This window comes from Amblyomma maculatum, chromosome 1 (genome assembly GCF_055883805.1).
Source record: "Amblyomma maculatum isolate TAMU_Amacu chromosome 1, ASM5588380v1, whole genome shotgun sequence".
In the NCBI taxonomy this organism is placed as follows: Eukaryota; Metazoa; Arthropoda; class Arachnida; order Ixodida; family Ixodidae; genus Amblyomma; species Amblyomma maculatum.
The window spans coordinates 453075064-453097643 of record NC_139344.1 but is presented as its reverse complement, the minus strand read 5'-3'; the positions used below and the strand labels follow the sequence as shown (position 1 = coordinate 453097643).

Sequence of the window (22580 nt, the reverse complement as noted above, 5' to 3'; positions counted from 1 at the left end):
TCGAGAATTTCTTAAAGCTCTAGACACTGGCCATCTGGCCGGTACCTTACGGTGACGTCAACTTTGTGGCAAAGAGCCAGGCGGCATTGAGTGTATGCCCAATAACATCTGCAGAGGATTGAGCACAACGCACTAAGTGATTTGTTCCCGCTCCGCTGTGATCAGGAGATCATCTAGCTTTCCGAACAACGTTCCTAATTTCTTTCTTCAGGTAATGCAGCTGGCGAGTACGTCCACATGGGTTTCATACCATGCCCCTGTAGTGGTTGTGCTATGAAATATTGTCACGGTGTTGGCGACTGGGGCTAGATTAACAGAGCCGGTACAGGTAGAATTGCACGGTCCAAGGTTTAGGTACGTCCTGCGAGTCCGGAGCCGATTCACTTCAACGTCGTCTTTCCCTCCGAGCGCCCCCTGGCATTCCTCTCTCCTTAAGCGTAACGCACACAGTTACACGTGCACACAAGCGTACAAAAGCAACCTCCCCCCCTCAAAAAAAATTTTGTAGATGTAGTTTGTCAGTCACCGTGCAAAGTACGGTTTCAGTCGCAAGACATGAACTGTCTCTGGACGAGGTAGCCGACGGCCTGTGTGCTCTGATCCATCCGGGAGCACCTCGTAATTGACGCTACTGATGCGTCGCACGATTTTATAAGGTCCGAAGTAGCGGCAAATTAGCTTGTCTGAAAGGCCGCGGCGTCGAACAGGAGTCCACACCCACACCTGGTCCCCGGTGTTGTAGGAAGCTTGTCTGTGGCGGAGGTTGTACCGGCGTGAATCCCTGTCCTGTTGCTGGGTGATGTGGACGCGTGCTAGTTGGCGTGCTTGCTCAGCATCTTGGGCAAACTGCTCGGCGTCAGAACAAAGTTCGGTATCTGTTTGGTAAGGGAGCATTGCGTCCAGCATCGTCCGAACCTCCCTGCCGTAAACGAGGCGAAACGGCGTGAAACGTGTAGTCTCTTGGACTGCCGTATTGTATGCGAACGTCACATATGGTACGATCGCATCCCAAGTCTTGTGCTGGGCGTCGACGTACATCGCCAGCATATCCGCGATGGTCTTATTAAGCCTTTCCGTCAGCCCATTGGTCTGCGGATGGTAAGCAGTAGCTTTTCGATGCGCTGTACCACTGAGATGAGACTTCGGCCATCATTTTTGAAGTGAAGGCAGTCCCTCTATCAGTAATAATACAGGTAGGAGCACCGTGCCGTAGTATGATCTGGTGTACAAAGAAATGGGCAACTTCAGACGCTGTACCACTAGGTAACGCTTTGGTCTCGGCATAGCGAGTCAGATAGTCTGTGGCGATGATTATCCAACGGTTGCCACCAGAGGACCGAGGGAAAGGACCGAGAAGGTCCATGCCGACTTGATCAAATGGTGCTCGTGGTGGTATTATGGGCATGAGGAGGCCCGCAGGCTTTGATTGCGGAACCTTCCGACGCTGACATTGCCGACAGCTCTTGACATAGCGCTTAACAACAGTGGCAAGGTTGGGCCAGTAGAATGTCTGTCGTATCCTAGCAAGTGTGCGAGAATAGCCCAAGTGGTCAGATGTTGGTTCATCGTGGCACGCGGAAAGGATTTCCTCTCTCAGAGCTGTGGGTACCACGAGGAGGTAGGTTCTTGACTCGGATCTAGAGCTCTGCTTATAAAGCACACCACCTCTCAGGCAGAAAGTTGAGAGGCTCCGAGAAAAGCACTTATGTATGGTGGCTGGCTGACCTTCTAAATAATCAATCAGTGCTCGTAAATCTGGATCTGCACGCTGCTGATGTGACATATCTGAAGCATCAACAGCTCCTAGGAAACTGCCAGCGTCATCCGTGTCTGGTGGAGCGAGCTCGACAGGCGCGCGGGAGAGCGTGTCAGCATCTTCATGCTTATGTCCGGACTTATAAACAATAGTGAGATCGAACTCCTGTAGGCGAAGGCTCCATCGCGCCAGGCGGCCGCATGGGTCACGCAGGTTGGCCAGCCAACACAAAGAATGGTGGTCAGTGACAACTTTAAATGGGCGACCATAAAGGTAGGGGCGAAATTTCGCAGCAGCCCAAATAATGGCGAGGCATTCCTTTTCAGTAGTTGAATAGTTCGTCTCGGCGCGGGATAAAGTACGGCTGGCATAGGCGATAACTCGTTCAACACCCTCTTGACGTTGCACGAGAACCGCCCCAAGGCCAATGTTACTAGCGTCGGTGTGTATTTGTCTCCCCCTGCTCATCGAAATGGGCTGGAACAGGCGGCGATTGGAGACGGAGACGCAGCTCGGCAAAAGCAGCTTCTGTTCGTGAGTCCAAACAAAAGGGGTGTCTCCCCGGGTGAGCTGAGCCAGCGGTTCAGCGAGATCAGCGAAGTTATCGATAAAACGCCGGTAATAACGGCACAAGCCGAGAAATCGGCGAACAGCTTTCTTGTCACGTGGAATCGGAAATTCCGCAACAGCAGCAATCTTGTCAGGGTCGGGCTTCACGCCGGCGGCGCTGACGACATGGCCGAGAAATTTAAGCTCTCGGTAGCCAAAGTGGCATTTCTGTGGCTTGAGTGTCAAGTTAGCGGATCGAAGGGCTTCGAGTACTGACCGCAGGCGCTGAAGATGTTGTGCAAATGATTCTGCGAAGACCACCACGTCATCTAGGTAGACTAGACAACACTGCCATTTAAGGCCGGCGAGGACAGTGTCCATCATCCGCTGAAATGTGGCCGGCGCGGAACACAGGCCGAAAGGTAGAACTTTAAATTCGTAAAGGCCGTCGGGTGTGACGAACGCAGTCTTCTCACGATCTCGCTCATCGACCTCAATCTGCCAGTAGCCACTTTTTAGATCGATGGACGAAAAATACTTTGCACGCCGAAGGCGGTCGAGAGAGTCGTCAATCCGCGGCAAGGGGTAGACATCCTTCTTGGTTACGGCGTTCAGTTTGCGGTAATCGACGCAAAAACGTAACGTGCCGTCTTTCTTTTTAACTAGAACGACCGGGGAGGACCACGGGCTATTGGAAGGCTGGATAACCTCATCTTCGAGCATTTCCTTAACTTGTGACCTAATAACTTCGCGCTCGGTCGAAGAGACGCGGTAGGGGTGCTGGCGGATTGGGCGCACATTATCGAACGTCACGATCTGGTGCTTGGCGATGGGAGTTTGATTCACTTTTGACGACGATGCAAAACACTCTTTGAATTCGAATAACAATGAAAACAGCTGGTCGCGCTGGCTGACCGATAGCTCTGAGCTGACATCGAGATTGTCGAGGGATGTGGGCGGTGGCACGGTTTCTGCGGACAAGCACTCGGAGACATTGGAGATGCGTTCGGCGAAAGCTACGGAAGTGTCACGAAAAAGGTGCCGATACTCGTGCGAAAAATTTGTAACAAGTACCTTGGACTGACCACGGTGAAGATGTATCAAACTGCGGGCCACGCAGACTCCTTGTGTCAACAGTAACGATACGTTAGTTTCGGCTATTGCGTCACCATCGTTAAGGGCATTGCATTTGACATTAACGAAGGTGCTGGTTCGGGGTGGCAGAGTGACACTGTCCTCATAAACTCGAAGCACATTGAGTGGTCGCTTTGCACCGCTGAGGGCCACTGCTTTCTCAGTAGAAAACGAGACCTTAGAATTCCGGAGGTCAATAATTGCGCCATATTCACGAAGAAAATCTACGCCGAGAATCAGGTCACGCGAACAGCTTTTCAGAACAAGGCAGCTTACCACAAATGTTGATTCTTGAATTTGAACTCTGGCCGTGCACATGCCCAGAGGAGTAATCAGATGACCACCCGCGGTGCGAACGTTTGTGCCAGCCCACGGAGTCAAAACCTTCTTGAGAACTGCGGCAAACTGGCTGCTCAAAATAGAATAATCAGCGCCAGTATCCAACAGAGCTCGAACATGGCGACCATCCAGTACTACGGGTATGTCCAACGAGATCTGCTCGCGAATGTCAGGCTTCTGAGTTTTTGAGTGCTCTGCGTTGGTGTACGCGGTCTGCTTCACCTGCAATTTGTCGTCGTTGCAGGTGCGTTGTTGCGTCGTTTGTTCCACCGGCAATTCGTCGTCGTTGCGGGTGCGTCGTTTCGTCGTCGGTTCCACCGCCAATTCGTCGTGGTTGCAGGTGCGTCGTGGTGGCGTCGAGGTGGCGTTATGATCGGTAACCGCGGACTTTTCCAATGTCGATGCGTAGTCTTTCCGTGTCCGCATCAATGGGGGGTCTCCCGCGCCGCGATGTCCAGCGAACCTACCCCCGAAGGTCGCTGGTTTCAGTTTTCCCTCTGGGGACTGGGCGAGCGGCACTGCACTGCCCATGAGGAACTCGTAGCAGATGGCGACGGGCGAGACCTGGGTGACGGTGATCTAGATGGTCGCAGACGAGACGGAACGATCCGGCGCTGATCATTGACGAAATCTTCAACGGCTCGAGGCCGTTCGCCGTAGCGAGGCCGCGGAGAATCAGCGGAAAACCCTTCGAGACCTAGTCGACGGTAGGGACAGCGCCGATAGACATGACCCGGTTCGCTGCAGTGAAAGCATAACGGCCGTCGGTCGGGGGTGCGCCACTCGTCTGCTTTCCGTGTAGGCGGTCGAGAATCTGTGACGTACTGGATCACGGTGGCTGCTGTTTTCGGCCCAGCTACGTTCGGAGGAATCAGGGACGGCGACGAGGGCGGAGAGTATTGCAGCACCTGGGAGTATGTAGGGCGGTGGCACTCTGGTGGTGTAAGAGGAGGAGTAGGGCCAGGTTCACCGATTGGAAATGGAGACCGGAGCGCTTGCTGCACCTCGTCGCAGACAACGCTGGCGATGGAGGAAGGAGCTGGTTGAGGTGTGCCATACATCAGTCGGAGTTCATCGCGCACAACGGAACGTATGAGCTCCCGTAGCGCCGATGTGTCTATGCTATGCGATGGGAACTCAGCAGAGACGGAGGCGGCGTGGATGGTGGGATCCCGTGCCGAAGCTCGCTGCTGAAGCACTTTCTCTATAGTGGATGTTTCCGCAAAGAATTCTGCAACAGTTTTCGGCGGGCTGCGCACCAGGCCAGCGAAAAGCTGCTCTTTGACGCCACGCATGAGGTAGCGCAGCTTTTTGTCCTCGGACATCGTAGGATCCGCACGCTTAAACAGGCGCGTCATGTCTTCGATGTACGCCGCGACGGTTTCGTTAGGCATTTGGATCCGAGTGTGTAGAGCGCGTTCGGCCCGTTCGCGGCGATCTGAGCTTCCGTAATTTGCCGCAAGATGACGTTTGAACTCACTCCAAGATGACAGCTGCTCTTCATGGTTCTCGAACCACGTCCGAGCGCCATCCTCGAGGCTGAAATATACATTTCGAAGCCGTGCGGCGTCATCCCAGAGGTTGAATGTAGCTACCCTTTCGTAGTGCTGCAACCAGTCGTCGACGTCTTCATAGGTGTCCCCGTGAAAGGTCTTTGGGACGCGGGGGTTTTGCAACGTCACGTAGGTGGGGGTCGCGCCAGGCATTGCGACGGCGTCGTGGCTACTGGTAGTCATGCCCGAGGGGGAAAACTCAGGTGGTAGGCCTCGTTGCCTGCGGCTAGTGCGGTGAACGGGCGTTTCCTCGAATATATGACCAGCACTCCTGCTTAGCGTAGGGGTACGGGACATCAGACCTGACCTCCACCAGGTTTGTCACGGTGTTGGCGACTGGGGCTAGATTAACAGAGCCGGTACAGGTAGAATTGCACGGTCCAAGGTTTAGGTACGTCCTGTGAGTCCGGAGCCGATTCACTTCAACGTCGTCTTTCACTCCGAGCGCCCCCTGGCAATATTATGGCCATGGAGAAATTTATAGCCGAGTCTTAGCACGTATTGGTGCTAACCGTATAATCCGCTCTCAAATGACTTAGAAGCCGAGCCCCACTCGTATCGGCTTGTTTTCTTTCTTCGCTTGAATTTCCTGGTTTCCGAGGTAGAATTTAGTTTCTCCAGACGACTTGTAAATGCTCCTGCGTGCCTTATAGTTTCGATTTTTCAGGGGAGAATAGAGGACAGCTCTCATCAAGAAATTGCTCAATAGCTGCTTTCAGAGCCAAGGATCCATGAGCGGTCCCTACAAAGATGTCGTCCGCGTAAATGTGAAGCCGGTCCCTCTGCGGGTTAAGAGCTTTTTTGGGCTAAATTTAGCATTGCTGTGTTGAATGACACCGGACAGACTGGGAGCCCTGCGGTGCGTCTTTGCTGAGTATGACACTCCAGGTGACCGGGTCTGTTCAATTCTGTTGGTGTTTGTTCTATCCGAGAGGAAGGTCTTCATGAAGTTAAAATTTTCTCCCCGTGGCTGTGTTTATTTTTGTATTATAGTTTGGTTTCCCCTATTATCAAATTCTCGTTTCAGATCTAGTGCCAGGAGGAAGTTTTCACCATGTTGAGTGCTTATGTTTATGTTTTCTATTCATATCCGAAAGAAAGCATCTTGAGTGCAGAGTCCCTAGCGAAAGCATAGCATGCAGGAAGGAAATAGGCTGTTTTCAGCTTAGAGCGTAAGTTGGATTTCTGTTCTGAGGCAAGAAGTGAGGGCGATAGAGCGGAGACTTTCTATATAGCCGGCGACTTTTCAGCCTTGGGTATAGCTATGATGTTCGCGTGTTTCCAAGATGATGGGGCTTGGACGTTCTTCCACAAATCTTAATTCTTCCGTAGGTGGTATCGCAACGAGGAAATAAGCGATTGTTGTGTTCCATGACTTGTATGGTAGAGCCGGGGTTGTATTACAAGCTTGATGACCTCTAAAAAAGGGTCGGTGGGGGGATGAACGCCGTTCCAGCACTTCCACCTAATATGTTAAGGTAGAAGCAAAAACTACGACGCTACAGCGCACAGAACACCTGCGTTGTCGCGGTCCTCTCAACAGATGGCACATACCCATACAGGGGATAGGCCAAGAATTGGGGTGCAGAGAGAGTTTTAGAGATGTAAATTTACATGACGAATTAAAAAAAAAAGAAATCATAACGGACACAGGAGATTGACGCCGTAGAAGTTACAGCCAAATGATTAAACATGTTTGAAGCAAACGTTGAAATTCAAGTGATACATTTCTAAAGGTAATGAAAACACATGCGCCTGAGGATGTATACCCAAGTATGCTGGGCCAAACGACAACAAAATCTCAGGTCTAAAATCAAGATCAAGCTTTCGCAATGGCTTCTCCAAAAACCGTCTTTTTATCACGGTGAAGGAGCTATAGACCGTTTTCGCGGAGAGGAAGAAAATACCCTCGAACGCGGTGCGCGCCGCGCCACTCCTCTCTGGTAAGTGAAGACGCGTGCGTGGTAACAGCGGGGGCGCCGTGGCATACCACGCCGAAAGCGGACGCACTGCGCAGTCTTTTGCACACGAAGCATTTTGAATAGCTGAAGAACGTGTAAGCTGCTAAGCTGATACAATAGCAGGCGGGCGGTACACAATCTTTACAGATGTGTTCAATTTTGTATGCTGTCTTTAAATATCTTACCATATCCATTTTTGCTTTCGATCCCTTCTTCCTATCTTTCCCCTGTCTATCTCCTCTCCTCCCTGCGCATTTCTGCCGGCCGCAGCTGAGGTGCTAAGAAGTGCCATCGCTAGCAAAATCTTTTTCTTTACTTTACTGTCGGAATTAGCAAGGAATAACAACCAAATAAAGTTGAATAACAGAAGGTAAAAGATTAACACCGGTGGTATGCGTGCGTGTCGCCGTAAGCTGTCCCCACTTGCAACTGCTTTAATCGGACGAATACGAGCGGCCTCTGAGTTTCAAGCACCATGCCTACGTGTTTCGCCTTGACAGCCTTTCATGCGAGTTTCGAACGGTTTGTTGGCAGAGAAGATACAGGAAAGACTGAATGCTCATGCAACAAACTGCCTTTGGTCAACAAGCTAGCGGATGATATCATTTGCGGCAAAAAGGTACGAGTAGCCTTGTGTCGAAGAAAAACTATTTCGGCGCAGTCACTTTAAATTTAGGAAGGCATGAAGGAACCTGCATATCCTGCTTGAGGAAAAGATGGCTAGTGATGTTAAACCTGGAAAGCGCATAAAAACAACGGACAACAGAAAGAGACAGACACACGAGCGCTTACTTCCAAATGATTTTTATTTTCATGCAAGAAGCAGAATATATGTGCACTTCAGATCACATGCGCATGCGAAGAAAACTCAAACAAGAAAAAATATTATCTGGCTGCACATGCAAAAGATGAAAGATATGCAATCTCTTTCTGAGACAGCAAAATCGACGCACCACTTACACAATCATCGCCAGTTCGTGCTATCTCACTTGCCTCAACAATTTCACGCGTTGTTTTACACTTGCTTTTATACAGAACTTCACATTGATGAAAGAGAGGACGACAGGACGACGCTGTCGAAAACAGAAAAGGTGGGCATTTGAGCACTCATTGCCTCAAGTGCAAAAGCAAGAATTGTCGTCCTCTCTTTCATCAATGTGAAGTTCTGTATAAAAGCAAGTGTAAAACAACGCGTGAAATTGTTGAGGCAAGTGAGATAGCACGAACTGGCGATGATTGTGTAAGTGGTGCGTCGATTTTGCTGTCTCAGAAAGAGATTGCATATCTTTCATCTTTTGCATGTGCAGCCAGATAATATTTTTTCTTGTTTGAGTTTTCTTCGCATGCGCATGTGATCTGAAGTGCACATATATTCTGCTTCTTGCATGAAAATAAAAATCATTTGGAAGTAAGCGCTCGTGTGTCTGTCTCTTTCTGTTGTCCGTTGTTTTTATGCGCTTTCCAGGTTTAACATGTCTAACCAACTCGCCCAAACGCTGCCATTATGGCTAGTGAACTGGCTGTCAACTTATTTAGTGAAAGAGCGCTACAATATTTTCTTTTTCTGAAAAAGCGCATTCCGCAAGATTTTTCTGCCGACAATAAATGTTAACGTGGTCCTGAGAACAGCACCCATTTTTTAAGGTAACCAACTTTTGCAACAGCAATTGGGCTATAAAAAGATTCTTCATAAAATCTGCTTTCTCTGAGGTCATTATCTGACATTACACTATGAGGTCACAATCGAATAATAATTGTTCATTTTCTATTTTATCTGGCCGGATGTCAGCATGACGGTCTTTTCAGTCGAATGCAGCTAGAGGTCAGTCACACAAATTCCAGGATATCGGGTTTCGCTTTCTACGACAGTCATCGCCACTCGCCGCACGCACCGGAAAACCGAGACTTATTATGTATGTACAGAAAGCCCACGATACAAGAAAACAAAGCGTGACGGCGTCCTTGCAGTGCTACTATAGAGCTGCTAAACATGATTTGAATGAACGAACGATAGCTTTAGTCTCCTCACAGTAAGTCGCCGACACTGCAGTGAGCCCAGCCTTAAAAATGCGTTATAACAGTCAGGCTATACGAAGAACACTTGCCATGACCTACGATAAAATAGGAAGAACACCGATAGCCAGTTCGTATGAAGTTAGCTTTTTTAAGCTCCTACTTAGACAAAACGAATAAGAAAACGAAAGCAGTGAAGTTGGGTAGTTTAAGGTTGCGCCAGTTTATTGATTGCATCGTTCTGCCGCCTGTCGGATTGAGCGGCTGCCACTCACTTAGGTACGGTCCGCGAGTACGTTTCATTTTTCAAAACCTGTTTGTAGACGCTGCAATATGGACCAGAGGTGTGGAAGTCACGTGTTATTGTTTGCATTTTTCCAGCTTTTTTTTAAAAATAAAGGAACAGGCAGGAGATGCTGTGGTAGAAACAAGTTGGCTGGGTTATACCTGATGCTTCCCTAAAGCACAAAAAAAAAAAAACGATCTTAGGCCTAATCGTAACTAATGATAATTTCGTTAATATTCTTCGTTGTCTTATTAGGCGGCGAGTAAAAGTAGTATGCGGTGTTCCACGTGACGGTAAACATTGAACCTTTGGGTTTCCCCGGCTGCGGTATGTCGATTTTTTAAAATCCGTGGCTCAAGTTACGTTGAACACCCTATGTACTCGAAATGTTCACATATTTTGCCTAGCCCTAGCTAGTGCGTTTTTCTGACACTCAGTGGAGTGTAGAGCACGCACAACAATGACTTAAATGGTCTGAAATATGACGCAAATGAGTTAATAGGAAGCAACTGTTATAACCGACTTTAAACAACTGCATCTGGCAAAATTGTGCTGAGAAAAAGGAAATAAAAAGGAAAAAGTGACTAATCATACCTTAAAAGCGACATCCCGAAAATAGTTTATCGTTCCTAAAAAGGCTGTTGACACACTTGAGGAAAAAACATTAGAATACCAAACCACTTTAGAGCAGCAGTAACAAATAGACATTAACGCCAAGGGGAGCGCGTGAGTAATTCCCCTCCGAACGGCAAATTAATAGGCTGTCGAGAATGGTAAATGTGCAATCAACATGAGTTCCGATTCTTGCGTGGGCGTTGCACGTATACGGCTGAATATAAAGGAGCATTTACCGCAAAATGCAGCATGCAGGCGCCTCTTGTTCGTCGCATGAAACGCGTCCACCTTCCCTTCATCGCTATATGGTTACCTTACCATCACTGCCTTTGTGCTTAATTTTAGGCCAGTACTTAGTTCTGGTGTAGAGTTCGAGGGATGAGCGGAACAATAGAAATACGGAGATCAGAACTTTGTATTTTGGAGTCCGTCCATCCAAGGCCAGATCTCTGTAGCTGGCTGATGATTCAGCCCTCTTTCCTAATAATGATGATAGTATAAATAATCTTTTTATATCGGCCGAGTACTTGACTTTGCTGTCACTGTAATTATTACCGCTTAGGGAACGGCTCATACCCATTTCGCAGTGTGAGCGAGTTGCCGTACGTAACGCGCGCCACAGCCGCCGGCAATAGGACACAATTTGGACACCTGGAAGCGATTCATGCGAGCAGAGTAGAGTGTGAGTGGGTTGTTTCGGGCGGTGCAGAAAAACATTTACATAATTTTGTTGAACTTACACACATCACAGGTATGAAAACGTATTGAACAAATGTTGATGGGGAACTTCAGTTCGCAAGCCGAGCCAACGTTTCGACAAGTTGACTTGTCCCCGCTTGGGACCAGACGTCCGCTTGTCGAAACGTTGGCTCGGCTTGTGAACTGAGGTTTCCTCTCAACCCTTGCTCAGTGCGCTTTTATACTGTGTAGCCATGTTCTTCTTGTCATTATACCCTAATATTTTCCGCGCGCAATCAGTTCCTCATTGGGTATTGTATACCCTGCAGTGTGTTAGCCGTAAAGTCTTATAAAATAATTATGAACCACTTTTGCATCAATGACGTCGAAAGTTTGAAAAGTGCACACCTGCGCTCCGGAGAGAAAGGCGCATCTGTTTCTTGCGTCTTTTTGCATGATTAGCCCCTAAATTATGTGGTGTTCGGTTAAGAGCTAGTACAGCAGACAGCGAATCTTGACCCTTTTTCGAAATCAACAGGGCGTTAAAATTGCAGGTCTTTTCTCAGTTTGGCATATTGTCGGCCAGACAAAGTATTTATAAAAAAAAAGATGCCCGTCCCTAATATCTCACTGCGCTGTGCCCACACGCCAGCTCAAGACCAAGTATGAGGAGTGAGATCATTATCTATAGTTCGCCGTAGCGATTGTCGATAGAAGGGAAAGTTAAATGCAGCGTGCGTGTGCGTGCAAACAACAAAGTTCAGATTGAACCAAATTTAGTAATGGGTCGCGAATGAGTCTCGGCAAAGAAAATAGCATCAGACACCCCGACAAAGATTGTTACGCAGCCACCACGCACTACTGTCTTTTCTCGGCTCCGGAGGCGGCGCGAGTCTAGAGTTACACAATATGCCTCTTATAACCAGACATTTAAAGGCATGTGGATCTCCTTGCGTATTCGTTTCCGTGTACATGCTGCTCTCATCACTATCTGCTTAATTTGTACCACTATCGCCTCTACATGCTCGTTAACATGCAATCGTAAGCTACCCATTGACGCGAACGACCATCCGGTCTGGCCATATATGAAGCCCAGGTTTAAACAAGCCGTACGGATGTGACGGCAGGAGCCGGCACAAAAATGTGCCCATATTGACTATGCAAGCCTTCTGTTCGTGTTTGTACCCCATTGTCTACTTTCAGGCCCTCCTCCTATCTATTTTCTTCATTGCAAGGTGATTTAATGAAAGATGGTAGCTGCGCTTTGGTCTCTATGCCTGACTAACTGACGGACAGGAGTTATCACCTTCTCGTTTGTTATAATAGACTACTCATTTGACCGGAGGTCTTTATACACTAGACGCAGTGTCGTTACACTGATACGGGTTTTACCAGCAGCGCCAGCTTCAACCGTATATGCGGTCATCTGTTGTATCTATGCTAGTGGTAGGTGGACTCGACTGTAGACACCTTCGGCCTGCGTCATTATTGCTGGGAGCTTTCATGACATGCTTGTAAAACATTGGAAGCTAATTATAGCATCGCGGCTTCAACCGTGGGGTGCACGGCAGGTACCGTTTTCGGTAAGGTAGAAAATTGGGCGAAATGGTAAATAGACATGATTGAAAAAAAAATGCACTGCGCTAAAAAGACTAGGACTACATATGTAAAAAAAAAAACAAAAAAAAAAAAAACAGGACAGGCAAAGACTAACAACTAAGTTCATTTTAACAAACACACTAAATATACAGAGAAACAAGCAGATGTACCTACGCGGAACGAACCGCCAGATAGTAAAAAACCCAGATCACGGTATGTCCTCTGCGTGTGGGCGATTCTAAATGAGTTTCCTTTATCTTGCGGTAAGGTTTACGTTGTCCAGGCGGAAAAATGCATAAACGTACGTCCGAAGGAACATTTGAGGGCCATATCATCGGCTAGTTACTAGCACGTTGTGGTACAATGCAGGAAGAGAGAAACATTAAGGTAATAACAAACAAGGACAAGGCTACTACCTGCTGTTCTCACAAACAAGCATTATTTTCCGTCATCGAGATAGACTAACATTGAGAAGTTAAGGAGGCCTACTGTGTCATGAAAAAAAGGTGATAGGTGCATCAGCCAGCCTTCTGTCTCCCTTGCAGGCCACCATATAGATAAATAAAAAAAAACTAATCACGGTATGTCTTCTGCGTGTGGACGGTTGTAAATGAGTTTCCTTTATCTTGCGGTAAGGTTTATGTTGACCAGATGGGCCGAGGTATAATTGTACGTCTGAAGGAACATTTGAGAGCCATATTATCGGCCACTTACTCGCACGTGGTGGAACATTGCAGGAAGTGCAACGAGAGAAACAATAAGAAAGGTAATAACAATGATGGACAAGACTAGTACCCGCTGTTCTCACAAACAAGCATTATTTTCAGTCATCGAGCTAGACTAACGCGAGAAGTTAAGGAGGCCTACTGTATCATAAAAAAAAGGGGATAGATGCAACAGATGGCCTTCTGCCTCCCTTGCAGACTGCGAATTTTTATGTCTAGATTAAACTTAAAATGTAATCTTTTTTCTTTTTTTTTTACTATCTGGCGGTTTCGCGCAGGTGCATCTGTTTGCTTCTCTGTATATATTTCGTCTGTTTGTTAAAATGAGCTTAGTTGTGACTGTGCGCTTGTCCTGTTCTTTACGTGTGTAGTCGTCTTTTTAGCGGAGCGCATTTTTTCAATCGTACCGGCTTTGGCAAAACTAATCAAGCTACAGGGTTTGCTTTTCAGTCATGTTGTAGGTAATTCATACCTCTTCTGAAGCAGTAAATCTCTGCCAATAAAAGCGAGCCTTTGTACCCACATCTAAAGAAATCGTCATGTTCTTGGAATCCTTAATGACTTCATAATTTAAGTGTGAAGCAAACCATGCAGCCTGGTTACTTTTGGCAAAGGCGGTAGAATACGCACCATGCCGGCTACGCCTCGAGATAAAAGGCGTCGGGGCAACGGAACGGCTGAAAACATGGCCCATGGAAGAAAAATAATGCTTTAATTCAACGCAGCACACTTTGCTGAGGTCGTGTTGCTTACATCAAAAAGAGGTCCACGCACTGTATATCGCACTGCATATAAGTGTAGCCAGGCATTCTGCCGTTGCGTGTTAATTGTTGTACAAGAAGGTTCTGGCGTTTGTTTTTAATATGTAGGTCGAATGAAGAATTGGGAAATCGAGCATTCGTTCTATATGCTGCGTTCTCTGCGAGTTTGCTGTCACGTACCCGGTTCCTTTTTCTTCGGACAAAACTGATGCCGAGAACCGAAAGCCCTCAGCTATTAGATGAATAAAAGAGCTTAGTCTTCATGCAGTTGTCTTTATTCACGTGTGTGTGTGTGTATACTGTGCGGAGATTTTGATAATTTATTTTTTCGCTGCCTACAGAAAAAAAAATGAAGAGTCTTCTCGCAACTAAGAATCCCAGCATGCGGATGACGTATCTGAGGAAGAGGAGTTTATACATCTGAGTTACGCTTGTAGAAGGCGGCACATCTTTTCTGCTGTTCTTAAAAGTTTTTACCTCATACTCGTCATGCCTGTTGTAACGTTCGTCTACATTACTCTTTGGGTCAACAAAATTGATTTAGTTGCGACGTTGCCTTTATCTCGAGGGAATATATTCTTTGTGTACTTGTCCGTCCACGCTCAACATTAGATTACCCGCGATCACCAGAAGATAGGTACGAGACACGGGGCTGATATTCTGAATGCATTCGGAGCATGAGAAGGCGACGAGAAGTTTTTCTAAATCTAGACATATCCCTTATAAAAACCAAACGCTTGTTACTTGCGCTGCATTGTTCAACTGTACTACTGCTGAATATGCGTGTTCTGCTCATCAACGCCTCGTCATCTCCGCATGCGCAAGCACAGTGCATCTTGCAGTACAGGAGGATCGTTCCAATGACTGTTCGCTAAAAGTCTGTGTGTGTAGTCACGAATTGTGTTTGCCTTTCTTGTCGGGGCTGCTTACTCTGCAGGGCGGAGTGCTGTTGACCTGCGAACACGTGGGACACAAGAAGGGAACCCTGGCCAGGTTCCTGCAGGATATCTTCGCACCGTTCGCCACGAACTTCACCTGCGGCTGCTACATGAACAGGGATAGCGCAGAAGTCATCAAGTCAGCCGGTTTCGCCCGCATAGACTTGCAGGAAGTTCTCATAGACATTCCTTTCATGTATAACCGTCACATATTTGGCGTCGCCACGGCCTAATATGCGCGTGAGTGATTTTGTGTGCACAGGTAAAATATTAGTGCAATAAAGAAAATGGCAATACGAAATGATTCCTACGGAATCGGTGGGGATTTGCGCTTTGCCCGGAGCTCAAATATTTAGTGCGACTTCTCAAGGTATAGATTGCGAATATTGCTCATCCGTGGAAATAAACACCAGTGATGTGGCTGCGGCTAAATGTGTGAATTTCGATGTCGAAGTGAGCGGTTCCTAATTTGTGCCTCTTACGAAGGCGCTGATTCAAGTAGAGAATTTCTATTTTTCTCAGCGGCCGCGAATGCGTGACGGGAATAAAACAGCACACACCAATAAAAAAAAAAAAAAACAGCATGGCGACAGAATTGCACAGCGCAATTCGGTGCAGAGCAGCGGAAAAGGTAAAGATGGTAACAACTACGCAAATGGTAAAGAATAATCAAACAGCATTGACGTTAGGGTAGGTTAGGCTGTAAGGCAGAGTACTGAAGAAATCTCACATTCTGTCGGACATGTACTAGTTCCTTTTTTCTGTATAAAGTACGGCTGCGCAAGCACAATTAGACATCGATATTCCAGCTTAAGACAGCTCAATGATCCCGTGTATTTGACGACAAATAAACAATGAATCACTCTGTTGATTTAATAAAAATCAGTTACCCAATATTTACACAGCGAAATGTCTTACGAAATGCCAGTAAGAGCAAAACAATTACCCTGGCTTAATGTCCTGACGAATCTATTTCTGACCTGCCCGGAGTATGTTTTCCTGGTGCTTAAAAAAGTTACGCCAATGGAGCGACCACTTTATATCCCGTCGTGCTGCCGTATTTAATATTTAAGGAACGCTGCGTTGTGCTTGGCTACGCTGTGCTGATTTGCCTTGGTCTGTAGTGCAGCCGCTGTCTCGCGGTGCTATTTCGTCGCTATGTTGTCTTTACAGTGTGCTGTTTTGTCGCTGTGGCGCTTTTTTGTGATGTTTTGACAATCTATCCTTCAATGGCGACCGCCTGAGTGCTCGATTGAGGTACGAGCCCCATTGCGTTGTTTTCATAATCAGGTCCGGTGTGAAACAGTGTGTTGCATTTTGCTGTTTGATGCCAATAGGCGTTGCTTTACCCATTCAGTTTTATGGCCGATTGAAGAGGTAATCACTTGAACAAAAATCGAAGTATTCTATTAATGCACCTTTGTTTTCATCTTTTCTCCCGCCTTTATGTCTCCTCTTCCGCTCACACCTATTGCATTTTGTATTCTGTATGCTGATTGCTTGAGGAATATCAATAAACAAACTTTTTCTTGTATGTCAACGCTTCGAAATTTATTTTCATGAATTTATTGTACACGTAATCAGCAGAAAACATTTGAGGTAGTAACAAGCTTTATTACTCTACTTTAAGCACATATAAGAAGGTAAATGGCAGCGGCGATGCATAGAGTTCATAGAGATCACTGATATTAAACTAATATGCACTGAGTAAAATCTAGAAAAAATCGGCTGAAAATTTACAGAAAAATAAATTTCCTCTAATTAATGATAATCCGTAATCCGTACGAATGCGAGCACTAACCTACGATGACAAAGAAAATACAAAAAAGCCACGTAGTGGCGTATATATAGGAATGAAAAAAGCCAACAGTCGGCGGGTTTTTATCGCGCTATGAGTTACGCTGCCCTATTTATTGTCCTCGAAAAATGCTGTGATGTGCCCAGATGGTAAATAGGATCAGCCTACAAGTGTGTGCAACTGGCTTCGTCGAAGTAAGCACGGTCAAGAAGAACGGTTTTTGTTATCTCGGACGCGTCTCCACTCTATAAAGTGACAACACAGTAACGTGAATTTTTTTTTATTATTGCGCCAGGCTGGTAAAAAGAAATAAGTTTAAGTAAACGCTACTTGGTTGGAAACAATGTAGCCAGTCGTTTTTCGAGAAGATCAGAAACTTTTGCATTGGCACGGTTTCTCGCGAGCCAATAAATAAAAGCTTATGAGATTTTACTAATTAAATCTAGCGAAATAAAAATACTGCAGATTAACACAGTTTACTCTTAACAGATCTTAATTTTATATATATATATATATATATATATATATATATATATATATATATATATATATATATATATATAATATATATATCATCATCATCAGCCTGACTATACCCACTGCAGGGCGAAGGCCTCTCCCGTATTTCTCTAACCCGGTTCTGTCCTGGCTGCATCCACTTGGCCCCGGCGAGCTTCTTAACCTCATCCGCCCACCGAGACTTCTGCCGCCCCCTATATATATATATATATATATATATATATATTGTAAGAATGGGGGGTTTTTTCAGCAGATCCACAGGACTTGATCAGCAGGACTGGGCAGATCAGCGGCGGCAGCGAACGCAGTCAGGTCAAGCACGCGCAGCGATCACGATGCCACTGACTGGCATGTTCCTCGTGCACTTCTTCCTCTTCACAATATATATATATATATATATATATATATATATATATATATATATATATATATATATATATATATATATATATATATATATATATATATATATATATATGTAATTGTAAAGGGTTGTCAAATGGTAGCGTTGTAATGATCATTTGCGTGCATATATACAAGTGGCTATATTTTGCGATTCGAAAACATCTTTTTTTGAACATTTGTGAAAGATTTGTGAAATACATCTTCTTAATCACACAACATACGTTTCTGACTACTCTAATTGCCTGGAATTTAGTATTAAAGGTAGGCAGTAATATCGCACTAGGGACGAAGGGTATTTATTACTGAAAACATGACAACATCGGAATTTTTGGAGGGCTGAGACTTTAGGAACTGGTAAGGATTGCTGTAACAAGTACAGTGGAATAAGATAAGTCAGTTTTCAGAATTTGAGCAATGCATAGTTTATAAAACGACAACAGTGGAGCTGGATTGTGAAATTTGGGGGGGTTTATAACTTAAATTTCATTACTTCAATTTCTTGTCACCCCTTAGTGACGCCTTCTTTCTCTGTACTGACCAAGTGTTCGTCCCCTCTTACGTCGCATTTCCTTTTAACCATCACTTTGGTTACATGTAGCGTTTCGAAGACTCGAATATGTACTATTAACTGCGTTTCATGACAATTGATGTGTTAGTTCTGTACCACTTCCTAGTTAACCTTTCTTGTAGGATCCTTAATATGGCAGCTATGAGTGCTGGCTAAGCGGCCACATTAACAATACAAGAAAGGGAAACGGTACTCCAGTAACCTAGCCAGAAGCCCTATCAACGTTAAGAGACGCACGCGAACTCGCACAGAACTGCTCACTTACACGAAGTACACCAACCACACTGTTTTTATCCAAACAGAAAAGGACAATGTCATCATCATGAGCCAAATTCTTGAGTCCACATTGCGATAGCTCCTACATACGGTTTCAAGATGCAAATCAAGTAACAAAGGAGATACCGGGCAGCCTTGTTAAACAGATCATTCAAGTGAAATACGTTTGGCAAGGTTTCAGTCGACAGTCATTCTAGTAGTGGCCGCTATATAACATTGTTTGATGCCGTTAAACTGCAACAGATCACGCCTCTTTTAAAACTACAACACACTCTCGCCTGGGCTATAAATGTAGTCGTCTTATTAAGTTCCAACTGCAACACACACTCATGCTGTGCAGTAGACATTGCCGTCCTAATGAATGACAATCTGTGCTGCTTCCCATTTAACCTAGGTAAGTACGCCATGCACGTACGCCATTTGGGAGAGTGCGAGCGAGCTCCGCGCACGCTGACGCGCCTAGTGTTTAAATAGCAGCAATAACGGTCTAACTTTGGCATTTATCAAGTGCAGGTGTTTAAGTGCTGTCAAATATTATGAGTTATAGGTGCGCCAACAAACTTCTAAAATAGGACAGCACAAAACACAAGCGTTGCTAGAAATGAACGTCAGAAAACGTTTACATTGGCGAGTTGTTATTGACTCATCATTTTTATTTATTCATGCATTTTTAGTGCTTTGTTAGCGCATGCCTATGTTAAAATGAATGTAGACCAACTAGCCGAGTGTAAAGGGTCGTCAAAAGTTTTGCAACGCTGCCATCTTTTTCCTTGCTCTCCCCAGCCGCATTCCGTTTGGAAACGAAGGTCGCCACCTAGCTAGGCATTAGTTCTCGCTTCAGTGCACTCCGTATATGGTCGTTAACAAAGAGTTTGTGATCGCAATCGGTGCACCAAGTAGGTTGCTGAAGCATTTCATATTACCGCGAAGATGAATTTGTGGTTGAGTAACCTATATAGTTAATATATTGGGTAATCGGCGCGCCTTTCAGCAATTAGTCAGAGGTGCTTTAAGAGCGATATTTTAGATGAAATATTAACCATGCATTAAGCATGCTTCGTGAGTTTGACTGCAGAAGTCGGCTGGAAGTGGGATGTGAAACTAATGGACTAGACGAATTCTAGCCTGTCTTCATGGCAACTGTTCCCTCCCTTCATGGTTATCAAGGTTGCTTAAGGCGGGAGGCACAGGTTGCGCGCGCTAAGCGGTGACGCGTCCTCCCCTCTCGAGGTGGGAGAAGGTTGTTCAAGGACTATGTGCTTAATGGCCATAACGCACAGTCCCCTGTCACCCGTTAAGAGACATGAGTTATTAACGATGCGCAGCTAATGGTGTGCACACTCCCAGACACCCCTAGAGTGAGTGGGGGTAGCTGTTCCGGTCTCAAAGATGATGCCCTTGACTTCAACTATTTTGTAGTGACTGAACGGGGTGCCGTTTGGTGCGCAGCTTTCGCCGGTTCAAGCCAGAGTAAGGGTCAGAGTCAGAAGTAACAAACAAAAAAGCTTTATACATAGCAGGAGACGATACAGAGTATATCACAACACTTAAAATGCACAAACGATCGGTTCGCAGGAAGGAAATGCTAAGCATGCAGCTAAAAAGGCACCTTCGTGTTGCTGAAATCCGCTCTGAGGTCCTTGAGGTTCGCATGTATCCATGGAGTGGTGCGCTATCGATTCGCCTGCTTAGATTTAGTCATGTTAACCTTTCCTTAATTTTTGACAACTGACTTTTGAATTATTAACAATATTTTATGTTCGCGTAATAATAGAATCTATTCTGCACATACGATACACACGAATTTCACTCTTTATGTATCGCACGTAGATAAACGATACAAGAAACCCCGGCCGGGTGGCGCAGTGGTTACGGCGCTCGACTACTGTTCCCAAGGACGCGGGATCAAATCGCGGCTTCGGCGGCCGCTTTTCAATAGAGGCGAAAAGCAAGGCGCCCGTGTGCTGCGCGATTTTAGTGCATGTTAAAAAACCCCAAGTGGTCGAAAGTTCCGGAGGCCTTCACTACGGTGTCTCACATAGCCTAAGTCGATTCGGGACGTTGTACCCCACAAACCAAACCAAAAATACAAGGTAGGCATAAGAAAGACCAAAAATACAAGGTAGGCATAAGAAAGGCTAGGAAAAGAAACAATATTAATTGATCAGACATTGTGACAATCATCTGACTGAAGGATAATGCAAATGCTCATCAAGTAGCCTGGCGAATGTTTTCTCGTTGGCCCATTGGACGGGCTACAGCTGTGCTAACTGAAAAGAGTCGCAGGACAGCTCTTCAATGCATCAAAAACAGCCTTGCAACGGTATCACCTGGCCACCGGTGATAGATGCCCCCTATGTGCTGACGATTTGCCCATCTTATAGTGACATTCACGTGGAAAATACAAAAATGTGTCCGCATTGAAAATGTACTATGACCTTCCTGCCGCAGCTCCAGGCCTAGATACAAGCTTTGTTGTAATCCACGCTGATAACGAGTTACGAAGAAATTGAAGTTCTTGAAAGTATTGTGCTAGTTACCCGCAATGAGCAGTTTCAAATCGGGAGATCCCTGACAAGGTGCATTGGACAGCGTCACTACAGAAGGGGTGGTGCCGGCCTGGAGTTTTGTTGTATTTCGGAAACTTGCCATAAGCCCATATTATAGAAAATCATATAAAGCGTTTTCTTCCAGAAAGTTCCAGTTCTTGCTCTTACTGTTGTCGGTTTGCCACTTGGAGAAATCTTCCTCCCTTGCTGCCAGCTCCTGTGCCTGCGCGCCGCGATAGAATCTGGTCGGGAGGAACCCGTCCTTTCTTCCACTTATCACAACAGATTTATCCATAGGATATGCTATAGATTGGTGTTATTTGAATATAATGCTCTATCTATCAGCGCAATATATTCACATGTTTTAGATGACATTTAAGGACAATCTTTAAGGGCGTGACAGGACAGTAAGGCTTCTTGAAGATCCTTGTTGACATACGCTCAGCCCTCCCTGATTTGCACTCGCACTGCGCTTCGAAACCTAGCAGAAATAATTTAAGCTCTTTGTTTAAATCTTGCGCCCTTTAGTATTAAGATTTCATCGTGAAGTGGCACGTGCTGCCATATGAATAGTAATTTAAACTATTGCTTCAAATCTTCCGCAACTAATGATATTTTACATGTTTGAGAAACTGCGCTTACTCTTACTTTTCAACATATTTATTCTGGATCCAAGGTAGACTTTGTGCTGCTTACATCCTGATGGCCGGAAAGAAATGTCTGCATATACTGAGACTTGAGAGTAGCGCTGAGAGCAGTAATAAGTCGACGAAACCGAGGAGTGCAAGGCTGAGTTACATGAAAGGGTATGGTTTGTTATCGTCAGTACAGGGAGGGCATGATGCTGGCCGAAACAGCTGGGCAGCGTTGTGCAAGGCGTGTCTGCACCCTTCATTCACCTGTTAATATGTGGCAGCTAGAGCTTCACTGAGCTGGCGAGGTACCTAGGTTGAATGATCAAGCTCAGCGCCTGTAAGCTCTACATATTAATAAACGTTTTGATAAGTGCAAATTGTGCTTATCGGAAACTGATATCTCGCGAATTCAAGAAGCCAGTGTTCGCTATTCTGTTTTTCATTATGGTGCCCAGTCGGAAAAAAACTACAGAAAATTTTCTGATGTTACGACAGACTTTCTGTGCGGTTTTTGACGGGAAACCTGTTGTGACAACAAAACATTCTGTCGTAACATCAAACATTTCTGTAGTTACAAGAAAAAAGTGCTACACAACTACAGACAACAGAAGTATACGACAGAACAACTACAGAACTACAGAAAAATTTGATGATTACGACAGAACTACAGGATATTTTGTCGTATTTTTGACAAAGTTCTGTTGTTTTTTTCGACTGGGTGTTCTCCGCATTAACCGCATTATTTGTAAAGATGTTGCCTGATACGAATTGGTGCCGCCTTCAAAACGTGCCCTCGCAGTCCCTACAATTGCCGTTCGCCTCTTGAGCTGAAGGACTTATGTAGCAAGAGCGCAAGGTAATCTGGCAAATTCTTCCTAGATATACGTTTTTATTTCTTAACTTCCCCTTTCCTCCACCGAGCC

The 22580-nt window shown here is 45.7% G+C and overlaps 1 protein-coding gene across 1 annotated transcript in view; it reads left to right on the top strand.

Annotated features, from left to right (window-relative positions):
- LOC146209671 (thiol S-methyltransferase TMT1B-like) overlaps window positions 1-15486 on the top strand; it is an 80701-nt gene extending 65215 nt beyond the window's left edge. Inside the window, exon 4 of the mRNA XM_084603006.1 lies at window positions 14907-15486. Within this exon, the coding sequence (XP_084459132.1) occupies window positions 14907-15140 (234 nt within the window). The 3' untranslated portion in view covers window positions 15141-15486. The remainder of the gene's footprint in view (window positions 1-14906) is intronic.
- Window positions 15487-22580: the final 7094 nt, after the last annotated feature.